The sequence below is a fragment of the Cricetulus griseus genome, chromosome X (genome assembly GCF_003668045.3).
Source record: "Cricetulus griseus strain 17A/GY chromosome X, alternate assembly CriGri-PICRH-1.0, whole genome shotgun sequence".
Lineage (NCBI taxonomy): Eukaryota > Metazoa > Chordata > Mammalia > Rodentia > Cricetidae > Cricetulus > Cricetulus griseus.
In genome coordinates this window covers 1324830-1351800 of record NC_048604.1, presented here as the reverse complement: position 1 = coordinate 1351800, position 26971 = coordinate 1324830, and the positions used below count along the sequence as shown (strand labels likewise).

The window sequence follows — 26971 nt, the reverse complement described above, 5'->3', positions numbered from 1 at the left end:
TTCAGTTCTGACCAATAAGAGAGCATTTATTTGCTGGGGCATCTGAGACAGAAGCTATGTTACAGAGAGAAAGTGCTCCTTGCTGGCAGCAAATGGTTTGATGAAGCTGCAGGCAGCCACCCTTTGATCCTTGGAAGTAGTGGTGAGGATGAAGCAGATGCTGGAGAATTCAGAGGGAGGCAGGAAAAAAGCTGGATGTTTGGTGAAATTGTTCATCAACTGCCAGTACTCCTGGGCTTTTTCACTTTTGTAAGCCAGTAAGTTTCCTGTGTTGTTAAACCAATTATTTGAAACCAAAAGCAGACTAGTTTATTAATAGAGTTCGTCTTGGTAAAAAGTCTCACATGCACCTTAAGTGTTATTTAATTTTCCAAATACATTCCCTGACTCAAAGTGAACAAGGACATTGGTAAGCTTATTATCTGAGCTGCCAGTCCACATATGTGCTCACAAGCAGGTCCCTGATGTGGTACCCCAGGTCTCAGGGAGGAGCAGGGTCTACCAGCTGCTCATCCCCTCAGGCCTCACTTTAGTTTATCATTCCATTATGGGGAGTCAAGATTTGTCCCACAAGGCCCAAAGCCCATGCAGGAGGCCGTTGGGCAAGAAAGGCCAGTGTAGTCCCAACAACATTCAGAGTTGCTTCCTTGGCAAGAGTGGAGGGGCAGGAGTAATGTCCTGCAGGTGGCTATCTTCCAGCCTCAACTGCTCCCAGGGGGTCCTCCTCAAAGGAGCTAGTACTTACATGACCTTTAGCACCCAGGCATAGGTTCAGTGAAAAGAAGAACCACTGTCTTCAGCTTACATTTCTATCTCCTCCTCAGCACCCTGAGTTTCTTCTTAAGCAATGAAGGTGTGCAAACTGAAAGTCCCTGTACACAGGTGGCAGAGGAAGCATCCGTCTCATGCTGTGGGAGAACGCTGGGTGAGGAGACCCAGGAAGAATCCTAGTTGTGACACTGCTTTGTGGAGTCACCTGCTGTCCCTCATGGATGAGACCGACTTCCAGGAGGAGCCAAGCAGATAGGGTCCCCCCAAGAAGAGCTATGTCACAAAGGCCCAGGATATTCCATCTGTGGCCCATGCTTGGCTACCACTTCACTTTTGGCTTCAGTTTGCTTACTGAACACAAGATGGCACTGCAGTTGGTGATAGCAGACTCCCACCTTGAGCCGGGAAAGAGGGAAGGAAACTTATTCAGGTCAGAGGAGTGGTCACCACTAACAGACTCAATGGTAGGGGACCTAAGTGGCACAGAAACTTGACTTAAGCCATACAACGGAGCTAGGGTATCTTTCTGATCCTCCAGCCCCTGACTTTGTCATTCATCAAGAGCACACTGGCTGCAGCAGCAGAGGGACTCTGGATGGCTACCACTTGGCTTCCTATGGAGATTTGCCAAGGGTATGCCAGACATACTAGAGGACAGGTGACAGGGACTAGTGGCTTCCTGAGGGAGTCACTTGAGTGTGTATGTTGAGTGGGCTAAATGGGAATGTTAAGGCCCATCCCTCAAAACAACACACTCTTTCTCCTACAGAGGCACTTCTACAGCTGGCTAGACTTGGATTCTGGCTGTCCCAAGCCATTGCTAGGTGTTTCTACAGTGCAGCCTCAACTGTCCTGTGGAAGGCAGAAGAGAATTCAGGCCAAGTACTTTGAGTAGTGCTTAGCACCTAGCAAGAACTGGGTACATACCAGCTATTATTATCACTATGAGCCAAACTGCGACATGAGAACACATTTAATGCAACATGCAGCTGTGGCCTGACCTGGGATTTCTCCCCCCACTCCCAGAAATGCTATTTGGAGAACCCTTTTTCCATAGACTCAGTTACTTCAGGGTGTAGAAAGCGGCTGGCCAAACGTTCAATGTCATCCAGTGTTAGGCGGCTCAGAGATCTGTCATAATCCTGAGAAGAGAAGACCAGGTGGGTTCAGGGGGTGCAAGCAGGAAGGGGTATGCTGTAATAGGTGGGGGCTGGGGCTAGAAACATTAAGATTGGAGGTCCAGAATTATTCTGCTCACCCTCTGTAGTTGTTCCAGGACCCTGCTGGTATCTGCTACACTGAAGTGACGGGCCAGGACTTTGGAGATCAGCTGCCAGAGGGGTGGGGGTGGGGAGTCGACCAGTCTGTGGGCAGACCCTTCTTCCAGCAGCACCTTCTCCAAAGGTTTAACGACTAGGTTGAGTTTAGAATTGGGCCCAATGTTGTAATCTGACAGTCGTTTCTCATCTGCCAAAGAGAGATTGGTGGGGTTCCTTCCTCATTGTTGTGGGGGTGGCCAGAGAGCAATCCTGCCATGGACAGCTAGAGTGAAACACTGCAGCATCTGGCTATGGGGTGGTGGCGTCTCAGCTACTTTTCCAAGGTTTAGTGGCAGCCACTGCTCTAATCCATTACACTGGCCTGTACATCCCGTCCCCCAACTTCCAACTTCCTACTTCCTGTGGGGGGTCCCTGGATGGCTCCTTTCCCTGGTTACCTGTTAGGGCCTTGCCCTTGAACAGCAGACGTTGCTGGCGCACAGGGACGTTCAGCTTATCCGAGACCAGATGCTTCAGTGTAGACACTAGCTCGTCCTCCGGCACCTGATCCGGCCGAGGTGGAGAGGCAAGGGCTTAGTCCGAATTCCCTGGGCGATGCAGCCCTAGTGCCCCCTCCTGAGGTTAGCTCTCCTGGCCTCCCCCGCCCGCCATTGGCCCCAGCGGCAGGAGTGTGTGAGTGTAGCAGCCTGCAGGGTAACCTTACCTGTAGGCTGCACTCCCGGCCCTGGAGCGCCTTCACGGTCAGCTGCATGATGCCCACAGCCGCGTCCACTAGGACCAATGTAAACCCCAATGGTCCCCTGCCGCGCGCCGCTGCCCCGGGCGCGCGCCGGAACCGCCCGCCGCCGCCGGAAGCCGTGAAAGGGGCGAGCCCGCCGCGTGGCTCCCGCCCGGTCCCGCCTCCAGGCCTTTGCGCCTGCCTGAGCCTGGGGTAGCGTCCACCGCCCTGGGCCCACAAGCCTCCAGCGGCTTTGGTGCAGGGAAGTGGGGCCATTCCGCCCACTGGGATAGGAGCGAGGAATCTGTAGGGTCAGGCTTGCTTCACCGGGGAGCTGTGGCTTGAAAGGAAGGACCAGAATGTCAGCCTCATGCAAGGCCTGACCTGTTAATTCCTACCCTGCTGGTGGACCACATCAGGGCAAACATGTAGTAGTGTCTCTCAGATACAGAAATGGTCCAGTCCTACCTGCCATAGCCCAATGGCTTTCTACTTCTTCCTTTCTAGTCTGGTTGCAAAAATATCCTGGCCGAGGCTCCAAAGTAGTGGACCTAGGCCTCTATCTCTTCACTCATTATAGAACAGAGTCCTGCCCTGTTCTGATAGAGAAAAGCCTTTGCAGATCTGGAGATATAGCTCAAAGGTACAACACTTGTCTACCATGTGCAAAGCACAGAGGAAGGAGAGAGTGGGCTCTGTGCACGGTCACCAAGCCTGTTCACCATCCTGGTCCATATCAACCCAGACACACTCTTCCTATCCCCATCCATACACTCCAAGGGACAAAGACTGGAAGGGACCCAAGCTTGCTTTTGTCTTTTATTGAAATATATTTCTAACTCAGCATGGCCTCTTTGGCACTGAAAGCTGGAAAAAAAAAGCCTGGATTTGTCTGAGTGCATAGTGCATGAGAACAAAAGGCCTTTGGTACAGAACTGTGGGGACAGTGGATGGAGTATGGGGGCTGGGGTTATAAAACTTGATCCAGGGTCCTCATGGAACAGGAAACAAGTTGCTGTAGATGAACTGGCCAATAACCAAAGCCAGCATCTCGGAGGTACCACTCAGTGCCACAATGAAGGGGGCCTGAGAGGCATAGTCTGCTTGAAGGCGACGCAGAGACAGCTGCAGCATAGCTAAAGCTAGCAAGCTGTTTTGTACCCCTACCTCAATGCTGACTGTCCGCCGCTGGGCCACTGGCAGCTTCAGGCACATGGCTAGGCTGTAGCCCACCAAAAGGCCAACCAGGGGCACTGTGAAGCCCACCAGTACGATGGGTAACCTGACTCCCACTAAGATGAAGACCCCCATGTGGTAGGCCAGGAATAGGCCACCCAGGAGAAGTACAAAACTGAAGGGCTTGATGACCTGTAGCAGCAGCTCTGAGAACTTAGGGAGCTTAGACTTGATTACCACACCTGCTGCTATGGGGATGGCGATGAACAGCAGAGTCCCCAGTATCTTGGAGATGGGCACGTGGAGTGTTTCATGGATGCTGAGAAGGCGGCTGTAGATGGCTGATGAAAGTGGCAAGAAACCTGTGGCAGCTACTGTTGAGATGAAAGTCATGGAGATGGCCAGGGTGACATCTCCTCCAAGGAGGAGACTGAAGAGGTAGCTCCCCCCACCGCCAGGTGATGAGCAGGTAATGATGAGGCCAAGAGCTAAGGCCTTAGGTAGCATGAAGACTTTGGCCATCAGGAAAGCATAGAAGGGCATGACCAGAAACTGGCCCAAGAGGCCCAACAGCATGGGTTGGGGGCTCTGTAGGAGCTCCTTCAAAACTTCAAGTTCCACTTTGCACCCAAATGAACATTTGTTGACAAAGATAAGAGGCAGGAGCAGGTAGAGGATTGGGTTCTCTGAGAAGTGGCCCAAGTTGGGGTTGAGGGTAGAAGGGATGTCTTCAGCAGGTGACACCCTGATGCAGAAATCTCTCCGTTCTTCAATCAGCAAAGGTGGGGTCTCATGGAGGTCCATGAGCTGGAGGTGGAGTGGGGCCAGCCCAGCCAGACCTGAGTGGATGTTCACCACGAAGCCACCCCCACTGCCCCAGGTTATGGCACTTACATTCTTGATGGTCAGCACCTCTGTGTCCAGGGATATAACCCTCAGTGTAGGGCTGAGGCCTGTTCCATTGGCCTGTCCCGAGTACTGACTAGAGATCACAATGATACCCTCACTCTTTTCAGGGAACTCAAACTCTGTCACTGAACCATCCCCAATGCTCAAATAGTGACCACCTGTCAGTGGCACAGTGTGGCCCTGAGCAGTGCTGAGGTTGGCACTGGCCATCACTTGGGCCCCCCATGGCAGGCTTATGAGCAGCAAGGCAGTTCCGAGCATAACTATGAGACCTGTACAACCACCCTGTCCTCCCAGGCCAGGCAACTGCTTGGAGCTACCTTTGCTTCTCCTGACCACCATGGCACCTTTCAAAGGATAGTGTTCGTAGGGCCCTCGTGTCTTAGGGGAACACCCTTGCTTGTGCTGTTGTAGTGTCCTGAGAAGGGTCCATGGGAAGGTCCTAGTCCTGTGTGGTCTTTCTTGATAGCAGGGCTTTCCCTGAAAAGAGAAGGGGCAAAGAAAATGGCTAATGAAGAGGAGAAACTGCAAGCTCAGGAGCACGGGGCTCTCAAAGAACCTTTTACTTCTAGTTTGGGGATACTGCTGGTCCTTGAATGTCATTCAGCCATCTCCTCCTCCAGCACAGCTGCCTCAAGCTTCTCAGCCCTCAAGAGAGGTCACCAACATATAGAAAACCCCACTCAGTCTCCCAATTCTCTGGACTTGACTACTTTGGTAACCTTACTAAGTAGTAGCTAGTACTAAGGGCTGTAGGAGAGCGATCTCTAACCCTGTCACCACTAGCCCATTTCACACTAGTTTCAAGATGCTGTGACAGCACTGTAGGAATGAACTAAACTGTTTCCTGGAGGGGCTATGTATCCTGGCTCACTGCTGTCATCCTAGCACTTGGGAGGTAGAGGCAAGAGAAACAGCAATCTAAGATCATCCTTCAGTTACATAGCCAGTTCCAGGGCAGCCTGGAGGATTTGATACTCTGTTTCCAAACAAAGCAAATCAAATAAAAATGGCTTCCTGGGGGAAACAAGGACACTAGTCAGATAAGAACAAAGAGTGCTGATGGTAGCTGGGCATGGTGGTGTACACTTTTAATCTCAGCACTCAGGAAACAGAGGCAGGCAGATCTCTGTAAGTTCAAGGCCAGCCTGGACGATAAATGGGTCCCAGGACTACACAGAAAAAAATGAAGAAAAATAGGTTGCTGATGGGAACATTGTCTTGTGCCAGATCCAGGTCTTTAAAGAACAGAATAGAGGAGTCTGAATGCCATTTGCCTGCTGCAAAGTGGTGATAAAGTGACATGGGCAATATGTGACTTACTGAACCAAAGTCTGCAGGGCATGGTGCCTGCTATTGACATGGAATTGGGTATATCATTGCTGTGGCTTCATGTCCTGTCCCACCTGCCCTATACTAATGAGATGGGAGTCCTTGTGGGAAGCACATCCCTACTTCTAAAGGAAGTTATAGTGGGAGTGAGTTAGTTATCCACTGGGCAAGCTTCTCTTGCCAGAGCTCCCCAGTCTCAGAATTTGAGCTCTCATAGCTGTTGCTACATCCAAAAATCTCTGCTCAAGAGTTTTCTGGCATACATTCCCCTTCCAGAATCTTTTGTTTGAGACAGTTTCTCTGTTATGTAGTCCTGGTTGGCCTGCAACTCACTATTTAGACTAGGCTGGCCTTAAACTCACAGAGATCTGCCTGTCTCTGTCTCTTACATGCTGGAATTAGTATGTTACCACATTCAGTGCTACCAGTCTTTTTGTTGTTAAGACAGGGCCTAACTGTATAGTCTTAGCTGGGCTGAATTCAGAGATTTACTTGTTTCTGCCTTCCAAATGCGAGGATAAGTGTGAGCCACCTACCAGAATTTTAAACTTATAGTGGAACCTGAGTATTTCTAAGGGTAGAGTAATTTGGGGTGAAAGGAGGGTTCTGCCTCCTTCCATTTCTCAACTGGATAGTATCATCATCTGCTAGAACTGGAGCAACTAGATGGCCATGGACAAAGCAGGTTTTACATTATGGCTTTCCAGGTACCTTTAAGCTATCTGGAGCATGATCAGTCTTTGACCCTAGACCTAATTCAATCTATATGGCCTTTGCTGACTTCTGAGTTTGGGTCACTTACCCTGAGGGCCCTGGTTCAGCCTTGTGTCTCACCGATGAAGAGGGAAGCAGGAAAACCAGAGTAGGGTAACAAGTCAAGTGGAGATGGAAAGATGTAGGCATCAGAGTGGTGTGGACCACTTAAGAGAGCGGCTAAAGGCCATCCACCCATAACCCATCCTTCCAGTAGGACTGGTAGACCTGAGTCACTCACTCACTGCAAAAGGATTTGGTTCCTATCCTACACCTTTGCTGATAGAGGGGCTGAAGAGTTAGGGTAAATACACTCCAAGGTTAAGGAAGCAATCCTGTCTGGAAGCTTTTTCCACAGCATCGAAGTGTTGGGGGTTAGGATATCTGGCAGTGATGATCAGGTCTCCTTCGCACCTGGAAATCAGAAGGTTGTCAAGTGGCTGGAGAAGTTAGAAACGGCTCACAACCCTGCGGTCAGTCTTGGGTTCAGGAGAGCCTTCACATCACTCCCGCGCCCGCAAGGCCTCATGCTGGGCCTGGCCTGAGCGGGTAATCGCAGACTGCGGACGGAGCCATAAGCCACCTCCCGTCCTCCCTTCCCAGTCAGTGTCTCTCACCTGCTTCCGCGGCCACAGAGCTCGGCACAAGCGGCCGCAGGGCCGGCAGATGCGGGCGAGCTCGGCCCGCCCGGGCCTCGTCCCGCCCCCACAGGCTCCGCCCCACGGAGGCCCCACCCGCGTACTAGGACTCCGCCCTCTCACTGAGGCCCTCATCTCTGATCGGGTTCCCCCAGGATGTGACGTTTCTGGGAGCGACGAGCTGGCCCTACCACGTGAGACCTGACTTCCTGAGTCAGCGCTTTTGGCGTACTGAGAAACAAGTACTTTGTTGTGTGGTTACCTCCTGGGGGAAAAAGTGGGTGGTGGGAAGGTGTAGAAAGGATGCCACTCGACAGTAAACAAATATTGAATTAAAGGTGATGTGGGGGTTGAAGAGATGGCTCGGTGGTTAAGAGGTCTTACAACTTTTGCAGAGATCTCTTGTTCGATTTCCCATCAGCCATTCAGCAACTAAAAACCTCCTGTAACTACAATTCCAGGGGGTTTGATACCCTTCTTTTGGCCTCTGCCCATATTGGATGCATCTGTTGCACATACAAACATGCAGGCAAACACTCATGCACATAAAATAAAAATAAATCTTTACAAAGAAAGGTGATTTGTGTGCAGGTGGTTCTGTTACTGCCATACATGCTTCTGTCTTTCAAACGCACAAAATAATTTTGTTTATTTTATTATTGTTTGTTTTGTTTACTTTTTTTTAAATGAGACTTTTGCTAGTTGTGGTGCACACAGGTGGATCTCTGAGTTCGAGGACAGCCTGGACTACTGAGTGAGTTCCAGGACAGCCAGGGCTGTTGACACAGAAAAACCGTCTCAAAAGCCAAACTAATAATTATAACAACAATAATTTGTTAAATATGTATTTATCTGGCAGATGGTTGTGTGTGTGAGAGAGAGATGGTTTAGTGATTAAGAGCATATACACCTGGCATGTAACTCCAGTTTACAGGGGATCTCATGCTGTCATCTGGACTTTGGAATCACTTGCAATCATGTGCACATACCAATTCAAAGTAAAGTTGAGATCATAAATTTTAAAATTTATTCTCAGTTACATTTATTTAATGGGTAGTTTCAGACTCAGAAATCTCTCTTCACAGACATATTTGATCTTGCAAAACCTTTGGTCTCTGAGCTTGTACATAAAGCTTCATTCCATTAATAATATGATTTTTCCCATTGTAGTGTGTTCTGAAGTTCTTGTGAAGAAAACTGAACAAACTTTTCTTAGCTGCCATCTGAGGATTTTTTTTCTGATAAAAGCAATAAGCTAACTGCCACTTGTATTAAGTTCTATAGAATTACTGCTGGTGCAGTCATATTTAGACAAAAAAACAGACTTAATTTACTTTATTTTTCTTGTATAAAAACCATTATTGCAGAGAAACCCTGTCTCAAAACAACAACAAAACAAAAATCCAACAACAAAAAACCCAGCTGGAGCCTGGGTTCTCTGAACAGACTGTGGTGTGGGCTTTCACAAGATTCTCAGTGAATTCCTGATAAGGAGACTTGGTGAACACAGTCTCTTTCCAGAGGGTGGCGTCAGGTAGCTGTAGGTCTTGGAGATGGCATCAAAGGTGGCCTTGGCAAAGTTGCCTAGGGTGGCAGTGTAGCCCCTGGCTGATGTGTATCAGTCATCAACACTGGCAATCATCAGTAGCTACTTGGGCGCAGGAGCAGAGTCAATGCCAGTGTCTCTGGGGGCAGGGACGAGACGCACCAACACAGAGCCACAGTGGCCTATCACTTTGCATGGAACAGTGTGGGGCTTTGACAATCTTGTTCCCCCAGTAGCTTCTCTGCACAGGGACAATGGATAGCTTTGTTAAGATGATGTTTCCTCAGATGGCAGTGGCTACCTCCTTGGAGCATTTGACACCAAGACCAACATAACCACTGTAATCCCCAATATTGAAACAAACCTGAACCTGGTCCTCTGGCCAGCCCGAATCTGCTTTTGCATTGGCATGATCTTTTAGAACCTCATCCTTAGGGATGTGCCCAGGAAAAAGTCAATAATCTTGGATTACTTAATGGGGTAGAGAGAGCAGATCTCTCTCTCTCTCTCTCTCTCTCTCTCTCTCTCTCTCTCTCTCTCTCTCTCTCTCTCTCTCTCTCTCCAGGGTTTCTCTGTATTGCTTTGGAGGTTGTCCTGGAACTCTCTCTGTAGACCAGGCTGCCCTAGAACTCATAGAAATCTGCCTGCCTCTGCCTCTTGAGTGCTGGGATTAAAGGCGTGCTCCACCAATGCCTGGCTCAGATTTCTTCCAGGGACTTGATCTTCATATCCTTGACCAGGAGGCCCAGCTTAGTGATGTGGATTCACTCCTTGTATAGGGCTTTACCTTCACAAGCCCCAACAATGGCCATGGCCTCAATCATGACCACAGTGCCTAAGAACGCTGCCAAATACTCTGGGGAAGCTGCTGTGGCTTCCTAATCCTGAGTCCCCAGGTATTCTGGGCCCTCTCACTTCACCAGCTTCATCCACTGTTTGGTATTTTCCCAAAGAAGCAGCAGCTAGACTCATTTATTTGTTTATGAGACAGAATCTCAGAGCTGACCTCAAACTTCTAATGTAGCTGAGAGAATGACCTTGAACTTTGAATCCTTCTGCTTGCATCATCACAACATCAAACCCAGTTTATATGATGCTGAGGATCAAATGCAGTGCCTTGTTCATGTTAGGTAAGGATTACAACTGATCTATATCCACACCTCTGAAAATGATTGTAAAACAATTTTAAGGTATATTTAAAAATGTTTTTATCTGTGTGTGTGCTTGCATGAGTTTATGTGTACCATATATGCAGGAACCATTAGAGGTCAGAGGGTGTTGTATCTCCTGGAATTTGAGTTACAGGTGGTTGTGAGCTGCCACGGGGACACTGGGAACTGAACCCAGGTCCTCTGGAAGAGCAGTAAGCACTCACTATTTCTCTTGCCCCATATTGTATGTTTTATAAAATTCAAATTAGTACATACATATGACATGCAAGTATGTATATATGTTATGGATATACATGCTCTAAGGCAGCAGTTCTCAACCTATGGGTTGCAACCCCTTTGGGGGTCAAATGGCCCTTTCACAGGGTTCACCTAAGACAGGACGCTCCTGACTTGCATACCTCAACCCCTACCCTGAACTCTGCAGCCCAGGGGAGAGTTCACTATATAATCCATTCATTTTGGTTGCCAATTCTATTTGTACATTTGGGCCTCCTAGCTGCTGCATCTGATTCCTTCCCCTTTCTCCCATATCTCTTCTCCTTCCCCATCCCCACATGGCACAGCTCAGTCTGGACATCTGGTCTCTCCCAGATGTCCCAGATTCTACCTATGCTCTCCCATGTATCTACAATAAACTTTTTCCTCTACCATACTTAGGAGCAGTCATGTTTTCCTTTTTTCATTCATTCATTCACCTCTCTCTCTCTCTCTGTCTCTCTCTGTCTCTCTCTCTCTCTCTCTCACACACACACAATAAAAAGCAAACAAAATTACTCTTTTGAAGTCCTAATGACAGGCTGATGCTTATCTTCAGAGTATCAGTAAGCACACCACTGTGTGTATACTTGGTATCTCAGAATGTTGGTACTGTCTGTCTCAAATGGGTTTGAGACATATTGCTAGAAGTCAATACTGATAGTCAGGACATTTGAGAGGGCTGGTTTTCTCACATGCTTGGGCTGAAGATCCAGTTTGGAAAGTCAAAATGTGTCTGTCTGAAGATGAGGTAAATTGGCCACAGGGAGAGATAGGTCAGCAGAAAAAACCCAGCTTTAAAACCAAAATCTTGAATGAATAAGCTGAAACTTGCTTGATCTCCATTTGGAGCCTTATAAGTGTAGCTGAGGCAATGTTGGCTACATTGTGGAAACAAGAGAAAGGTGTACTGGATTTATATTATTCTCTATTCTTTGAGATTTTTGAAATTTTTCATAATAGAAGATTCAAGAGACAAATATATATTTGATAACATAGTTGTGGATGTGCAATTATATAATTTGTCAAAACTCAAAGATGTGGGCCTATGAGATGGCTCAGTAGGTAAAGGTACTTGCTGCCAAGCCTAAGGCCTCAATTTGATTCCTAGGACTCACATGATGGAAAAAAAGAACCAATTCTTGAATGTTGTCCTCTGACTTCTGCACATGACCACACATATACACACAAAAATAAATACACATTAAAAAGCATCAAAGAATGTATAGTACCCAGGGCAAACCTAATGTAAAAAAATATAGGTTCACTGATTGTAACCAACAGGAGTCTGATGGGCTGTTTCTGTAATTTTACCTCAGTTTTGCTATGAACTTAAAATGGCTCAAAAGAAAGAAAGGGACAATAGTAATGTAATTTTCTTTTGGCAGTGCTGAGGATAGAACATAAGACTACTGAGCCCCCAGAATATTCTTCAAATAGTCTGGTACAGGAGCTGGAGAGTGTTCAGTCTATAACTGTGCAAACATGAGGACCTGAGTTTGAGCCCCACAACCCACATAAAACAAAAAGACAGGTGTGGGGAGGCAGGCATAGGTGGATACCTGGAGCTTACTGGCAGCCTGCCTTGCTTAATTCTGAGTTCCAGGCCATTTGAATAAACAAACAAATAAATAGAAGTTGTGGAATGTGGTGATACATGCCTTTCATCCCAGGACTTGGGGGACAGAAACAAGCAGATCTTTGTGAGTTTCAGGCCATCCAGGGCCACATAGTGCGACCTTTCTCAAAACAACAAAACAAGTAACTAATACTAGTCCTGGTGGAATCTGCTGTAAATGAGGTTTCTCATCCCATCTGCCAGTTCTCAAAACAAAACAAAACAAAACAAACAAACCAAAAACCAAAAACCAAAACCAAACCAAACCAAAACAAAACAAAACAAAAAACCAAAAAAAGCCCCCTAAAAAACAAAAACCTCTAATGCTTAATTATAATTATCTGGCTAAGGGCTCAGGCATATTACTAACTAGCTCTCACAATTAAATTAACCCATTTCTATTATTCTATATTTTACCATGAGGCTTGTGGCTTATTACCTCACATCTTGCTTCCCCAGTGGATACATGGCATCTACCTGACTCTGTCTTCTTTCTCTCCATAACTCTGGATTTTCTGCATGGTTCTATTCTGCCTAGCCATTGGCCAAATCAGCTTTATTTATCAACCAATAAAAGCAACAAATATTTGCAGCATACAGAAGGACATCCCACATCATCTCCCCTTTTCTAATTAAAAAATAATGTTTTAATTTTAAGATAGTAACATTACATATAACAAAACAGTCACTAAGCAAGAATTATAGTTATAATATTTAGCCTATTTGCATTTAGCAAAATAAAAGAAAATACCCTATCATCTATCTTTGTGAGTCTAAAGTTTTATATCTAATTAATCTTTTATCACAACTAAGGAAAAACTATAACTGTCTTTAGAAGTTTATAGTATTACCTCAGTAAACTTGAAGTACATTGTAAGCAACTTTCAAAACTTTAGAAATGACAGAGATATCTGGCTGCCTGGACAGTCACCCAAAGTTCTGTGACATTGGGGCATCCATCTTCAGCCCATAGGCCATAGTATCTGGCAGATTTTACAGTGAAGTAGGAAGATCTGTTATGCCTTGTACTGGCAAAGTTCATCAATTGGCTTCTTCTGTGTACTGTAGAATGTCTGGCAGTTTTCTTTGTGAAGCAAGAACTCTGAAGGACCATCCTGTCTTGTTTGGGCAAGTTCAACAGTCACTTTCTTGTTGGTCCTGCATGTCCAGTTTATACACCATACAGTCAAGCATTCCAGGTAAGAGCAGTTTCTTGCACAAATGACTATTTCTACCATGTTGAAGGCAAACTCCATGAAGACCTTCTTCAATGCCCATCATTCTCTTGAAGTAATTGGTGCTGCCAGAAGCAGACATGCCTCACTGTTGAGAAAAGTCTAAGTTCTTAAAACATTTAAATGCCATATTCTGTAGGTCTTTGAAGTGTTTGAAGATTACCTATCCATCTGAAATATATCTCTGCATATCTAGAAAACCTAACATGACTATAAGTTTGACTATTATAGATTTGTATTTCTAAACTATACAATACATTTTTTTTTTGGTTGTTCGAGACCGGGTTTCTCTGTGGCTTTGGAGGCTGTCCTGGAATTAGCTCTTGTAGACCAGGCTGGCCTCAAACTCACAGAGATCCACCTGCCTCTGCCTCGTGAGTGTTGGGACTAAAGGTGTGCTCCACCAACGCCCGGCTTATACATTACATTTTTAAATGATTTCCATAAACATAATACCTTAAACAAGAGTAGAAATACACACATACTATAACAAAATTGACCTTAAATTTGTATAGATAAACGAAAATCCATACCAATGTCTTCATTCCTATATCATATCCCCCTCTTTTCTTTAGAAAGTGATTGACTATGAGCACTAATTTTTTATAATCAACTTCCTTTAAAAGAAAACAAACATTTATAAACAATATTTGGAAATTTGGGCATGGCTTTGTAGACCACTTCCTGCTGATTGTTGGACACAGTAATCTTATGGGCACCCTGAGAAAATTTATGATTATGGTCAAGTCTTGGTTGGGGTATTTTGTGTAGTTGGTCCATTTCAGCCAGCAGTCCTGAAGCTGTCATTGATGTTGGATCACATGGGATATTATTTCAGGGGGGCTTGTTTGATCAAACCATATTTTTAAAATACTTTATTTTTATTTTATTTGCATATATGTCTGTGTGATGGTGTCAGCTTTTAGAGTTACAGACAGTTACTAGCTGTCATGTGGGTGCTGGGAATTGAATCCAGGCCCCTTGGAAGAACAATCAGTGCTCTTAACCACTGAGCCATCTCCCCAGCCCATGATCAAACTATATTAACCTGGAAGGAATCCACAGCTTTTCATCTTCTGTGGAAACAAAAGCAGAACCTCTTTTCCAAAGTAACCTGTCCTTAGACCCAAATTTTGAAGTCAAGATACCTTTATGTTGGTTTAGCTTAGCAGCCCCCACAATCAAATCTCTCTCTGCAGTTAGCTCATTAACAGGCAAAAAAGTTAAAGAAAATACAATAATATTTATAATGCAGACTCTGTACATTTTCTATCTTTACATGGCCCATTATAATTTTTATTACTCTATTTCTCCTTTAAGGACCTTAGTTTATTATCCTTAAATTATTTTTTATCTGTGTATGATTCATCTCTCTCTCTTTTTTTGGGTTTTTCGAGACAGAGTTTCTCCGTGTAATAGCTCTGGCTGTCCTGGAACTCGCTAAGTAGACCAGGCTGGCCTTGAAGTCACAGAGATTCTCCTGCCTCTGCCTCCCGAGGGCTGGGATTAAAGGCATGGGCCACCAATGCCCGGCCCGTGAATCTGTTTTTATTGTGTATCTGTGATCCTTTTTTTGAGGAGAATTTTTAAAATGTTAAGCAGGTGTGGCTAGATCTAAAGTGACAGCTTTGGCTGTTGGCTTTGCCATGTTCTGCTTTCCAACATGGAAGTAGCAATGAGCATCATGCTTACCACTCCCCACCTCCCCCCCCAATGTTGCCATCAGGTAGCGTGCAGTCAGCCCACAAACATTTTTTTGTCTCATATGGAGTTTGTTTTCTTCTTGACCAAACTGGCCTATTCGGCAAAGAACTGCCCTTGCCTCAACTGCTGACAATAGACATGCTGTCCAAAATGGACAAGCGAGCTACAAGGAAAAGCAACTTCTGAACCTTGCCAAGACAGGGTAGGACAGCCTTTTGAATCTTCCTGCTTCTGAAAATGGTTTGCCAGATATTCTAAGCCTGGAGCCAAAGCTGGTTGCTCCAGCATTGCAGAGAGACTTGGGGTGACTGCCCAGGTAGCCAGGGGTTTGTCATACTTTGCATCTTTTGCAAGTCACTTGCTTGCACTTCCTGCTTACTCAGGTAATACTATTTTCCTTCTCAAGTCTTTGATGGGGTTGAAGACTAGATGGCTCCAGTTACAATCCTTATATTTTAACTAAGAGCATATGAGGTATGAGAGTCAGATTCTTCAGGATAGGACAGCTATCAGAGTAATCTCTGTAATTTGTCATTCACCCAGTCTGGAATTTAGTATGTGTTTCTTACTTGACAATGTTCTTGTTGGTTGTAGTTCCAGTTTTGTTTGTTATTACCCCTTCTTTCTCCTGGAAATATTTGATAATCATTCTTTTTGTATACAGTTTTGTATTAGGTTTAGAACCTTCTTATTTAGACAAAAAAGGGGAAATGTAGTGGGTATTTCCTCCATCCATGACCTTGGGCTATCTGGCCTGATAGAGGCAAAGCTTCTCACCTGCCTATGTGACCTCTTAGAAAGGAAGGAGGGAGGGGGTGCGCTCTCTTGGGTGGTGAAGACTGGTCAGGTGGCATGAAGAAGTGTGTGATGGGTCTCCATCTTACCAAGGACTGTTACGATAAATCTTTCCGCCAAAAGCCGCCGGAGCCCCACCGTCACATGTGCACTTTACGCCAGCTGCCTGCCCGAGTTAGGGCCCAAATTAATACACAGAAACTTGTATTAGGTACAATGCTGCTTGGCCAATGACTAGGATTCCTCATCTGTTAGCTCAGTCTTAATTATCATAAATCTATATATTTTATAAGACTTATAGAGGATGCCTTTCGTTGGGGCCCTCTCTTGCTGGTGGCTCACATCCCGCTGCTGGAGGAGGCAAAGGGGAAAGAGAACATTTCCTGTTTCTCCTTTCTTAAATATGAGTCTCCTTGCTATGTCACTTCCTTCCTGGAACATCATTTCTCTACTACATTTCCCAGCATCCTCTTTGACTTCTAGTCCTGTCTAACTTGCTGTCTCATTGGCCAAACAAGTACTTTATTCAATAATCAATAAAATGAACATACACAGTACATTCCCCATCAAAGGACTGTGCAACTGGATTTATCATATCCTGTATTCATGAGTGTATTTCCCTTTTTCATATCTTAATAAATCCTTGTTACCCCTTAAATACACTACAATCTGCCTTTAATCTCAGCACTTGGGAAGCAGAGGCAGGAGGATATTTGCAAGTTCTAGGCCAGTCAAAGGTACAGTAAGACCCTGTTTAACAAACAAATCTCCCTCTGAATAACGTCAACAACCTCCACCAAAAATCCAAACCCAAACCTGTGGTGATATATTATTTATGATTTAATAAGGATTGCCTGAAGATCGGAAAAGCAACCAGCCACTAGCTCTTACCTCTACCTCAGACTGAAAGGGGCAATCCTGTCTTCATGAGATGGAATTAAAGGTGTGAGCTCTAATTCTTTTTTAGACCGATTCAATCTTGTGTAGGCCAGGGTGGCCTTGAACTCAGGGAGAGCCATCTGCCTCTGTCTCATAAGTCCTGGGATTAAAGGTGTGTGCTACCACTGCCTAGCTCTATGACTAGCTAGTGTGGCTGGCTTTGCAGTCTAATACTTCAGGCAATCTTTATTAAATCATAAATAATATATCACTACACAAACCCAAACCAAATAAAGAACCCAAGGTAGACAGCATCTGGCCTCCATATGCATATAGTGCATCCATATGAACACACACACACACACACATACACACACACACACACACACACACACACACACACAGAGAGAGAGAGAGACAGAGAGAGACAGAGAGATAGAGAAACAGAGACAGAAACTGTGTTTGATACAGACTTAGAGGGCTGGATATCATAGCTGTTATCATTACTGTATCTGAGACAAGGAGCTGAGCCCTGCTGACTTTCTTGTTTGACCCTTTTAGTCTGGGACACACAACTCTCTTTTCCTGGCATGCCTCTCCTCGTGGGCACCCCACACCTGCCACGAAATACTTCCATTCCTTTTCCTTCCCCCCCCTCTCTCTCCCTTTTCTCTCTTAATATTTACTTATTTAGTGTATGTACCTATACATGTTTAGAGGACAGCTTGCAGGAGTTGGTTCTCTCCTACCATGGGCTCTGGGAATCACCTGGTTTGCTAGCAAGTGCCTTTATCCAATTGAGCCACCCTACAGACCCACCCCCCTTTTGGATGCAGCACCTCATGTAGCTTAGACTGTCCTGGAATTTGCTAAGTAGCCATGGTTTGATTTTAACTTTTGATTCTCCTGCCTCATTCATCTTCCTAAGTATTGGAATAATAGATGCATACTACTACACCCAGCCCTACTCTCATTTCTTTTTTCTTAAAGATTTTATTTATTTATTATGTATACAGTCTTCTGCCTGCATGCCAGCAGAGGGCACCAGATCTCATTACAGGTGATTGTGAGCCACCATGTGGTTGCTAGGAATTGAACTCAGGACCTCCGGAAGAACAGTCAGTGCTCTTAATCTCTGAGCCATCTCTCTAGCCCCCTACTCTCATTTCTTAATGACTGGTTTGCTCTCAGCATTTTTTTTCTGAGACTCCGTAGTTAACACCAATGCATTAAAGGCTTGGAGAGCAAGTTGCCACAGTAGGACAGAAGTCTAAGTTTATCACCTGGCATGGCCACCTCAGGGATACCTTATGAGCTCCTCAAATTACTATGCCTTGATGTCTTCCACCCAGGAAGTCCAAGTTTTGTTCACTCCATTCTGGAACCCGGTTGCTTCTGCACTCCTGGAGTTGATATTTCAGTGCCTGTACTGGTTTTAATTCCCATCTTCCTCCCTATAGGCTCACACTGGGCTACTGAGAGTTGGTGAGCTTCTTTGGGTTCCAGAGTACAGAGCTATCTTTCTAATCAAGACCATAGGAGATGCCAATTGGGGAGCCACTCTGCCTCCTATGTGAGTCACATCTGAGCTACAGGGCCTGTTGACAAAGGCTGTCTGCTTAAGTTCCAGGAGCAACAGGTTGGTTTATCCTCTAGGACTCATCTGTCCCCTCCACACACAAAGGACAACATCTGAATACATTTTATTCCATTGCCATTGATTAGTTTATTAGCAAACAGGTCATTTAGAAGGTGAGACCTCTGACAAACTGCATATTGCCATATACTTGTGAGAAACTTTGATTGGACTCCAGCTACTTGGGCACCAAAGGCCAGTCCTCCATTCATGTTTGCAGAAGTGACCTGATTAAGCTTTGATATGGCTTACTTAAAAAGGATCACACTGAAAACAGGGTTGGATGGCAGTGCAGTGCCTCTGGGAGGGAGAGGATCTGGAAGGTGTCCCAACCTACCCACTGGCTGCTCCAGTGAAAGGAGCAAGCACTGAAGACCCTTGCCTCTGGGGTCACTCAAGAAACAGAAGATGACACAGGAGGGGCAGAGGAAGGGGCTGGGTGGAACTGACTGTGGAATCAATTTTAGGAAAACAGGGACACAACTACCTAAGCTCCATAGCAAAGTGAAATGGGCCAGCCCTGCAGCCCTAATAACCTTGAGGCCACTTTCAAGCCCTGATGTATTGGGGCAAGGGAGCCTCATGCTTGGGCATGGGACAAGGCCTTCACCCTACACTGGTGCCATGCTGCCTCCTTCAGTCTGGTCCCAGAGCTCTGCTGTGCTAGCCCACCATGCTTCTTCGAGGGATACAGCCTTCCATCTCCAGGGCCTCTGGCCAGCCCTCATACTTGTTGGTGTGCTTACTGTTCTTCACATGCTGTAGGGATTAACAGGAAGTTATGATCTGGCCCTCAGTGGCCAGCCACCAGGGTACTCTCCAATCTGTTGCCCTTCTCTTCATGCAGGGAAAACAGGGGATGGCTGAAGTGGTCTATTCTCTCACACATGTGAACTTGGGATGAGCCATGGGCCTGATGTATACCAGGATGGTGAGCACTGTGCACAGGAGGGAGTCCATGTAGCCCTGGCTTCAGGGAAATGCTGGAAGCTGCTGCCCAAGTTTGGAGTGAAGGGTCTTGGAGGGCATGAGCGTGAGTTGTTGGGAAACTGGGTTGTGACAAGGCTAAAATGGTAGTGAGCATCTTGTTTTTCCCTTTTAATCCGAGACAGTTTCTCATGTAGCCCAGACTGTCCTCAAATTTTCTATATGGCCAAGGATAATCTTGAACTTTTCATTCTCTTGCATTTACCTCCACAGTGTTGGTATTACAGGTGTGTCCTCATGCCCAATTTTATGAAATGCTAAGTATTGAATGCAGGGCCTCATGTATGCTAGACAACCACCCACCATAAATGAGCTACATCCTTGAACTGAGCATCCTGAAGGTGTTTGTGAAGAAGTTTTCTTAGTTATAAGTCTGGCCAATGTGCAATCTGACTTTTAAAGTATCTTTAGGTCGAAATACATACAGGACAGGGAATATCAAAGTTACTGTCTCTCCCTGTGGTAATAACAAGGGGCCAGGGCTAACCAGAGCACAGGTCAGAGACAGCGCTCAGGGCCCTGAGGGATAGAATTCAGGGAAACTTTGGTGTAAAGAGAAGGGGTAGCCAGGTTGCCAGGACTAGGGGTCAGAAGTGCCAGTTTCTCTGCTGTACCTGCTCAAAGGGGCTCTTGTTCTGCACACCCTTGGCTCCCACAAACACCCAGCTGTCACGGAAGGCTAGTTCCTTGGCGTTCCTGCTGCCCAGCTCAGAAAAAAGCTTCCTGGTCTCTTCATTCATCCTGTCACACAGTAGGAAGAAATGTGAACTGGGGACTGTTACTGTACTGGGACAACACTGAAGCTGGATTTGGCAGTCACTTACTTTGTAGCTGGATCATCATAGGATGCCACAAACACTAGGGTACCTTCATGCAGTGGCCGGATGAACTTCAAAAGATCATTGACATCTGGTGGAGATGGGCCCACAGAACACAGAGCTTCAGTTTCCACTGAGAAGCCCTTCCCCACCAAACAACATTCTTCTAATGAGGAAAACAATGTAGGGACTAGGCAAAGGCTGTTCCACATCGAGGGCTACCAGTATGAGCATAGGCAAACTGGTAAAGAAGCGAGGCCATCTGGTCACAAAACATAGACTCCAGACAGAGATCCCCCATCTCTATATTTTGTGAGGCCAAAGCTATACTTGAAAAGCTGAGTGCAAAGACACAGAAGGCAGGGCCTCAGGGAAAAAATAATAGGATGCTGTGGTAGCCACTCACCTCCAGCCCACATGTCAAAGGCTCTGGCTTCCAGGAGCTCACCACTGACCCCTGTGGCAAGAAGAGGAAGACCTGCTAAGCAAACTGTTTGGGCCATGCTACCTTTCTGTTTTAACCCCTAGCCCAGGCTCAAGTATAGAAGCTTGCAGCCCTTCCAGATGCTTCAAACATGCTGTCATCCTCTCATTCACAGAGCTGCAGCCCATGGAGCCTCTGGCATGAGGTCCTATGCACCCACCACTACTATCATGTTTTTGTTAACTGGGTGACCTCCTTTCTGGAGCTTTTGGCTGGCATAGAATTTTTCCCAAGCTTCCCCTGGAGTGCCCAGAAGCCACCTGCACCTGCAGAGGGAGTAATGAAATGAAGGGGGCAGGCCATATCATGATATCTGCTTCTATGGTCTGAACTCTGACCCCACAACATGGGGGACTCACCATTCACCAGAGCGATGTTCAGCCCACGGCCCACATTGTCCTTGACGCTGCTCATGAGCCTAGCAGGAGGGGCAGAAGATCCCTTGTGGGCATATCAGATTTTCTTTCTCACATAGCTGTTAGCCCTTGGCCCTTGCAGGCCTGGTCTCAAGTTCCCTCCCACTTCCCAGCCCATGTGCTCACATCTTGTCCTCGAGGCAGATCTTGGGCCCGATGACATTGGCAGCCCCGCTGACCATTCGGAAGGCTAGGTGCTCCTCAGGACATGGCTGGGGCAGGCCGCACTTGTACTTCCTGGTCCTTGGTTCTGAGTAATGATAGCAGATGTGACCCATGTGCCTGGCCCTGGTGTTACCTGAGATCTGAGGGTAGAGGTCAGGACCAGCCACATGACTGAAGGAGCAGCCACAGAGCATGGAACTGGGGAAGACAGTGGGTGGGGCTCAGACCAAAGCTGGGAATGCTTCCAAGTGGTGTGTTGGCAAGGGAGTAGGAACTCCAAGAATGAGGGTTTTTTGCTACTGGTAGGAAAAGGGAAAGGGGGTTGAGAGCTGGCTTGGAACACTTATACAATCAGAACTAAGCAGAGGTCCAGAAAATCAGGGTGGAAGCTCCATGGATAAGGCACACAGTCAGCAAAGTAGATGAACTGGGGTGGGTGGGTGGAGCATGCGAGCTCTGCTAGCCTCTGGATTTCTTCAGGGTGAGGGTGGGGATGACCTCTATAATGGCTTGGATTATAACTCTACAGAAAATATACTGGAGTCTGAATTCCCAGTTTCTCAGGGGTCTTGCTGGGAAACAGGGTCTTTACAGACAGATAAATTATGATGAGGTGTCACTGGACTATGGTTGAGTCCTTAATGCAATGTGACTGGTGTCCTCATGAGAAGAAAAGAGGTAAAACCACACAGAAGGAGATTCTGTGAGACAGTACAGGAAAAAGGTAGAGTGGTACAGCTACAAAATGAGGAACAAAGAAGGCTTCTAGGATCTGCAGAGGCACAGGAAGACCTTTAACTGGAGCTTTCAGTGGGAGCACAGCCCTGCTGACACCTTCATTCATACTCTTGGCTTCCAGAATTGTAAGAAAGTAAATTTTGGTTGTTTAAGGCACTATTTTTCATAGGATAGCTTCAGGAAGCTACTATAGGTTTTGGTGCCAGGAATTGGGGGGGTTATGTAAATAAATACCACAAATACCTAACAATATGGACATGGATTTGGAACTGGGTAGAGTGGATAAAGGATGCAGAGCTCTGAGGTATATAGTAGAAAGAGCCTGTACTGCTTAAAGAAAAAAAAGGAAAAAAAAAACCTGTTGGTAGGAATACAGAGTAAAGCCAGGTATGCTACTGAATAGCTGTAATCCCAGCACTTGTAAGGCTGTGTAGGAGAATCATGGTTTCAAGGCTATCCTGGGCTACACAGTCTCTGTGTTAAAACCAATTTAGCAAGCAATATGGATAGTAAACACAGTTCTGGTGCAATCTCAGGAAGAAGAGAATAATAGAGAAGTTTTTTTTTTTTTTTTTTGGTTTTGAGAGACAGGATTTCTCTGTGGTTCATTTTAAGATGAGAGCAGACAGAGAAGTTGGGGGAAAAACATTAGTCATGAAGGAGCTAGAACATAAACATAAAAAACAAATCCTAGTACTTGGGAGATGGAGGCAGGAAGATCAGGAATTTAAGGTTATTCTTGGTTATATAGTGAGGTTAATGATAGCCTAGGATTCATTAAAACCCTGTCACAAAAGAAAGGAGGGAAGAAAGAAAATGTTAGCCTAATTGTATTGTAAAAACTGAGAAAGCAGTCCAAACCTGTAATCCCAGCATTTGATATGGTAACACAGGAGGATCACCAAGAGTTTGAGAACTACATAGTAAATTCAAGGCCAGTCTGTGCTATAGAGTGAAACTCTATCAAAAAATATAAACTATTTTATGGGCTAGGAAAATAGCTCAGTGTAGAGTATTTGTTCAGTATGGATGAGATCTTAGGTTCAATTACCAACACCATAAACTTTTTAAAAAGGCATTCTTGAGAGAGAACACAAAGAGGATGGCTGGCTTAGTATTTACTAAAGAAAGGAAGCATGTGATTGTGGTTATGCTTCCACCTTTCAGAAGCCTGGACTTGATATGGGATTATACAGGATGGATCTCTGGAGGACTCTTTTGTCTTATAACCTGGCCCCTCATAAATCACAGGAGAGGCTAGGAAACTTTGTTAGAAGTTTATACCAACAGAAACACTCAGCCTATGAAAAGAACAAGAGATTAGAAGGAAGAAAGGAAGGAAAGACAGAAGGAAGAAAAGAAACAAGGAAGGGAGGGAGGGAGGAAGAAAATAAGGAAGGAAGATTCTGAATATAGAGCCAGGAATGAAGAGGCCAAAGAGGGAACCCAAGACAAAGGGTGACACTATCTCCCATTCCAGAGGATGGGGTCACTTTAGTGGGTCTACAAGCAAAGTATATGGACATACACATTTCTTTTTAGGTCTTGAAATCTAGAAGAATTGCCCTGCTATGTTTGGGATTTGCTTAGGACCATGAGTGCCCCCCCCCCCCTTTCCCAATGTCTTCCATTTGGAATGGTAATGTTTTTTTCCTTTGTCTGCTCCTCTCACATTCTGATGTAACTTTACTAGGTTGACAGCACAGAAGGCTATGATAGCTAGTGGGGAAAAGGCCAGATGAACAACAGGAATCCTGGTGGGCTTGGCTGGCAGTAGGCAGGGCTGTCACAAAAGGCAGTATGAAGTTCTGGCACAGGACAGGATAGGGAAGGGACAGGAAGCTTACCTGCAGTCACTGAGTTCTCTGGGCCTGTGGATACAGAGAGTTGTTTCTGTTAGCACAGAGGCCTCCAGGAACCTACAGCAGACCAGCCAGGATCAGGGACTTGGGGTCAAGTCAGGCTACACTTGGCATATTACCCGCTCAAGTCTCAATGATGCCCTGATGTAAAATTGCCTGCTCCAGGAAAAGGATGAATTGGAATTGTAAATAGTGCTTAGGTGACTTGGCACCAGTGACAAGATGTAGAGTCCCTTGTGTATCTCAGAGCCCAGCAGAAAGTCCAAGATGATCAAGTGTTCAGTGGAAGCCTTTCCACTCCTTACTCTCACTCTATCAACTTCCACTCAATATTGGATTGCAATTAGGGTGTGTTGCTCTCATATCAGTTGGTAGGGACAAGGCTGCATTTGTGTTAGAAGATAGGCTGAAGGTAGCAAAAAGCCTGTCAAGAAGGTGATGGAAAACCCAGCCATCACACCCCATATTGAACACCTGTACAGTGAGTCAAGAGGGTCCCCACACTCACTGGTGAAGAATTGTTGAATTCGAGGAAGGCCACCACCAGGACCACCCAGGAGGATGGTGACTAGGATCCAGGAGAGACCCATAGTGATGATTAGGGCCACGATGCGAAGGGGGCCTGCAGGCAGGACAGACATAGGGCAGGTCCATCTCAGACACCAGTGAAGAAACACAGCAACAACCCACTGCCTCACATGACTAGATCTCCCCTTCTATTTGGCAACAAGTGATGGCAGGATCGAAAGGTGGAGGAACCATTGCTACCCACCAGACCCAAGTAGGAGACATGAAATTACTCCTGGTGGAGGGAAGAAAGTGAGTTTAAATGTTGAGGTTACTATGGTTTTCCCCAGCAGGTTTGGAAGGACTTTTTAGAACTCATGCTCTGGACAGGTTCCATATTACCAACCTCAGCATCTTGCCTCTGAAACTGTCAGTGTATTTACAGCTCACCCATCTGTCTCTCCTTTCCTCTTGTTCTGATGAAAGATCTAAACTTTTGAAGACCAGTACTTCTGCTCGCTTCAAGATCCATCAAGTTCTCTCCTGTCTCAGGTATGTTGTGTTAAGGCTCCTTCTTTCTATTTCACTTTCATAATATTAACAGGTCCTAACTTAATAACATAAAGATGAAACAGAGCTCCTGCAAGAAAAATCTCATCCTTTAACTCCTCACCTTCCACTTCCCCACCAAATTCTTTAAAACTTTATTCTTTGCTGGGGATATAGCTCTGTGGTACAGCATTTGTCCAGCATGCATGAGACCCTGAGTTCCATCCCCAGCATACACATTAAAAAAGTCATCTACATTGTGATTTCTATCATCTCACCCTCCACTCTCCCAAAATTCATCCAATGTAGTCTTGCCACCACAACAGCAAACAAATGACCTTCCAAACCAGACCACCCATGACTTTCATGATATCACATTTCTGATTGCCTGCCTGCTCTTTGTTGACATCTGGGTGGGCTACCCTAGCCATCCTGATGCAAACACTTCACTGCTAGCTTTTAGCACAGTCTCCTGACCTGAGTCTTTGGGACTTTCTCTTTTTTGGTTATGTCATCTTCCATTACTCTTTCCTCAAAAGCTAGTCTTTTCCAGGCTGCCTTCTCCTGTCTGCATACTCTCTTTATGGGAGATTTCATCTACCACAATTATCAAGTTAAACACCATGCAGCAATGACACCTTATTTTCTGGCTCTAGTCCTGATCAATCTTGAACCCACATCCTCCCTGTCAGTTCCTTATAGCCCTTACCAGCCCTTATCTATGAAGTTGCTACCTTATCAGTTCTTGAATTGTACTCTTACCCCAATCAGTCTGATCCACGAACCATTTTCATCCCCACAAGGTATCTTAGTTGTACAGCTGACAGCAGCCACGCCTCTCTGCTCTACTCTCCACCCCTCCCCACCCAGACACTAGACTCTTTGGAACCTCTTTCTCACAAGTCATTTTCCAAAACGCAACTGGCCTGTTACTTGAGTTGGGTGTAAGTGACTATATATTAATCCTTAACTTATAGTTTGGGAAGCTGAAATCTTCATAGGTGAAAGAATTTGCTCATAAAATAAGTGTTTGTGCACAGTCATCCATTAATAAATAACAAACCAGTGACTACCTGGGCCCCTCCTGACACAACCACTATGACGTCTGGACTCTCTTCCGTTCGCTGTGGAAGCCACCCACCTGCCAACCTCATGTCCACTTCTCCCACTGGGTTGGGACCTCCGGCAGGTGCACTGTTTGGGGACCGTGGGCTCTGAGAGGAATGAAGCAGGAGAGTAGGTTGGGTGGTGGGGTAGGGACAAGTCTGTGCTGGGCACGATCGGTGCTACAACTTGTTCCTCCAGACACCAGACCAGGCTCAGTTCCTCGTGAGCACTGGGAGAAGCACTTCCTAGCCAGCAGGGCTTTGGAAACCCGTCGCGGCTCTCAGTCTGGCTAACAGAAGCCTCCAGGACTGGAACGTAGCAATTGTTCTCCCTGACTCGGGCCCCTCCCGTGCTAGGCCCGGGGATCGGGTCGGTCCTGTTGAGGCTGCCGGCAGAGACCCGGCAGGCCAATGACGCTGCCTGGGTGTAGAAGGACGCAGATTGGATCAGGGATTTTCCAGTGGTCTCGATTTGCGGGCGAGGTGAAGCAAACGAGTCACGCAGAGAAGCTTGGCCAGCACGACAATGGCGGCCCAGGGAGGGTCACAGCCCACAGGCGCCGCTCCGCCATAAGCCCACAGGCTGCGCTGTGGGGCCGCAGGTCCCCACGCAGGCTCCGCCTTCAGACCCGCCTCCTCCCTCTTCTCCAGAGGCTGGGTGGGAGGTGCCTAGAGAGGCTATTTCCCTTCAGCTTGTACTCAAGCTGAGCCACCTAGCTTCCTGGAAAGAGCCTGAGTCATTGCTGCCAGATGAATCTCCTATACTTTTTTTTGAGATCGGATCACACCCTATAGTTCATGCTGGGATTACAGGTGTAAACCACCACAGCCAGCTTCCCCGCTGCCTCCACACGCTCTGTTTGGCGGGAGATCTTCTATTTATACAATTGGTGAGCCGAAGCTCTGCTTGAGACTTGAGATC

General features: G+C 46.2%; 3 protein-coding genes and 1 long non-coding RNA gene across 13 annotated transcripts; 1 reads left to right on the top strand and 3 right to left on the bottom strand.

Annotated features, from left to right (window-relative positions):
- Nucleotides 1-2916, bottom strand: Ubl4a (ubiquitin like 4A). Of its 3 annotated transcripts, none has more exons than XM_027432426.2 (5): nucleotides 2755-2916; nucleotides 2489-2594; nucleotides 2030-2238; nucleotides 1839-1913; nucleotides 1-1166 (listed from the first exon to the last, which is right to left on the bottom strand). In XM_027432426.2, exons 1-5 carry the CDS (start codon nucleotides 2800-2802, stop codon nucleotides 1050-1052), a joined length of 555 nt encoding a protein of 184 aa, XP_027288227.1. In that variant the 5' UTR covers nucleotides 2803-2916; the 3' UTR covers nucleotides 1-1049. The 3 variants fall into 3 exon arrangements, with proteins under 3 accessions (XP_027288227.1, XP_027288228.1, XP_035305833.1); XM_035449942.1 differs by having other exon boundaries at nucleotides 1031-1166; nucleotides 1773-1913; XM_027432427.2 differs by having other exon boundaries at nucleotides 1-1913.
- A 659-nt stretch (nucleotides 2917-3575) lies between these two features.
- Nucleotides 3576-7681, bottom strand: Slc10a3 (solute carrier family 10 member 3). 5 transcript variants are annotated; one of them, XM_027432423.2, is made up of 3 exons: nucleotides 7557-7654; nucleotides 7181-7353; nucleotides 3576-5334 (listed from the first exon to the last, which is right to left on the bottom strand). In XM_027432423.2, exon 3 carries the CDS (start codon nucleotides 5194-5196, stop codon nucleotides 3763-3765), a length of 1434 nt encoding a protein of 477 aa, XP_027288224.1. In that variant the 5' UTR covers nucleotides 5197-5334; nucleotides 7181-7353; nucleotides 7557-7654; the 3' UTR covers nucleotides 3576-3762. The 5 variants fall into 5 exon arrangements, with proteins under 5 accessions (XP_027288224.1, XP_027288225.1, XP_027288222.1 ...); XM_027432424.2 differs by having other exon boundaries at nucleotides 7185-7353; XM_027432421.2 differs by lacking the exon at nucleotides 7181-7353 and having other exon boundaries at nucleotides 7557-7681.
- Nucleotides 7682-7718: 37 nt separating this feature from the next.
- LOC118237795 lies at nucleotides 7719-19739 on the top strand. Its single transcript, XR_004771443.1, has 4 exons — nucleotides 7719-7819; nucleotides 13237-13367; nucleotides 18242-18420; nucleotides 19265-19739. It is a non-coding gene; the product is annotated as an uncharacterized LOC118237795 (long non-coding RNA).
- On the bottom strand, nucleotides 18479-26630 carry Fam3a (FAM3 metabolism regulating signaling molecule A). 4 transcript variants are annotated; one of them, XM_027432440.2, is made up of 9 exons: nucleotides 26085-26627; nucleotides 24396-24509; nucleotides 23873-23896; nucleotides 21249-21372; nucleotides 21066-21124; nucleotides 20629-20679; nucleotides 20229-20313; nucleotides 20019-20145; nucleotides 18479-19176 (listed from the first exon to the last, which is right to left on the bottom strand). In XM_027432440.2, exons 1-9 carry the CDS (start codon nucleotides 26095-26097, stop codon nucleotides 19081-19083), a joined length of 693 nt encoding a protein of 230 aa, XP_027288241.1. In that variant the 5' UTR covers nucleotides 26098-26627; the 3' UTR covers nucleotides 18479-19080. The 4 variants fall into 4 exon arrangements, with proteins under 4 accessions (XP_027288241.1, XP_027288243.1, XP_027288242.1 ...); XM_027432442.2 differs by having other exon boundaries at nucleotides 26017-26593; XM_027432441.2 differs by lacking the exon at nucleotides 23873-23896 and having other exon boundaries at nucleotides 26085-26630.
- Between the last annotated feature and the right edge of the window lie 341 nt (nucleotides 26631-26971).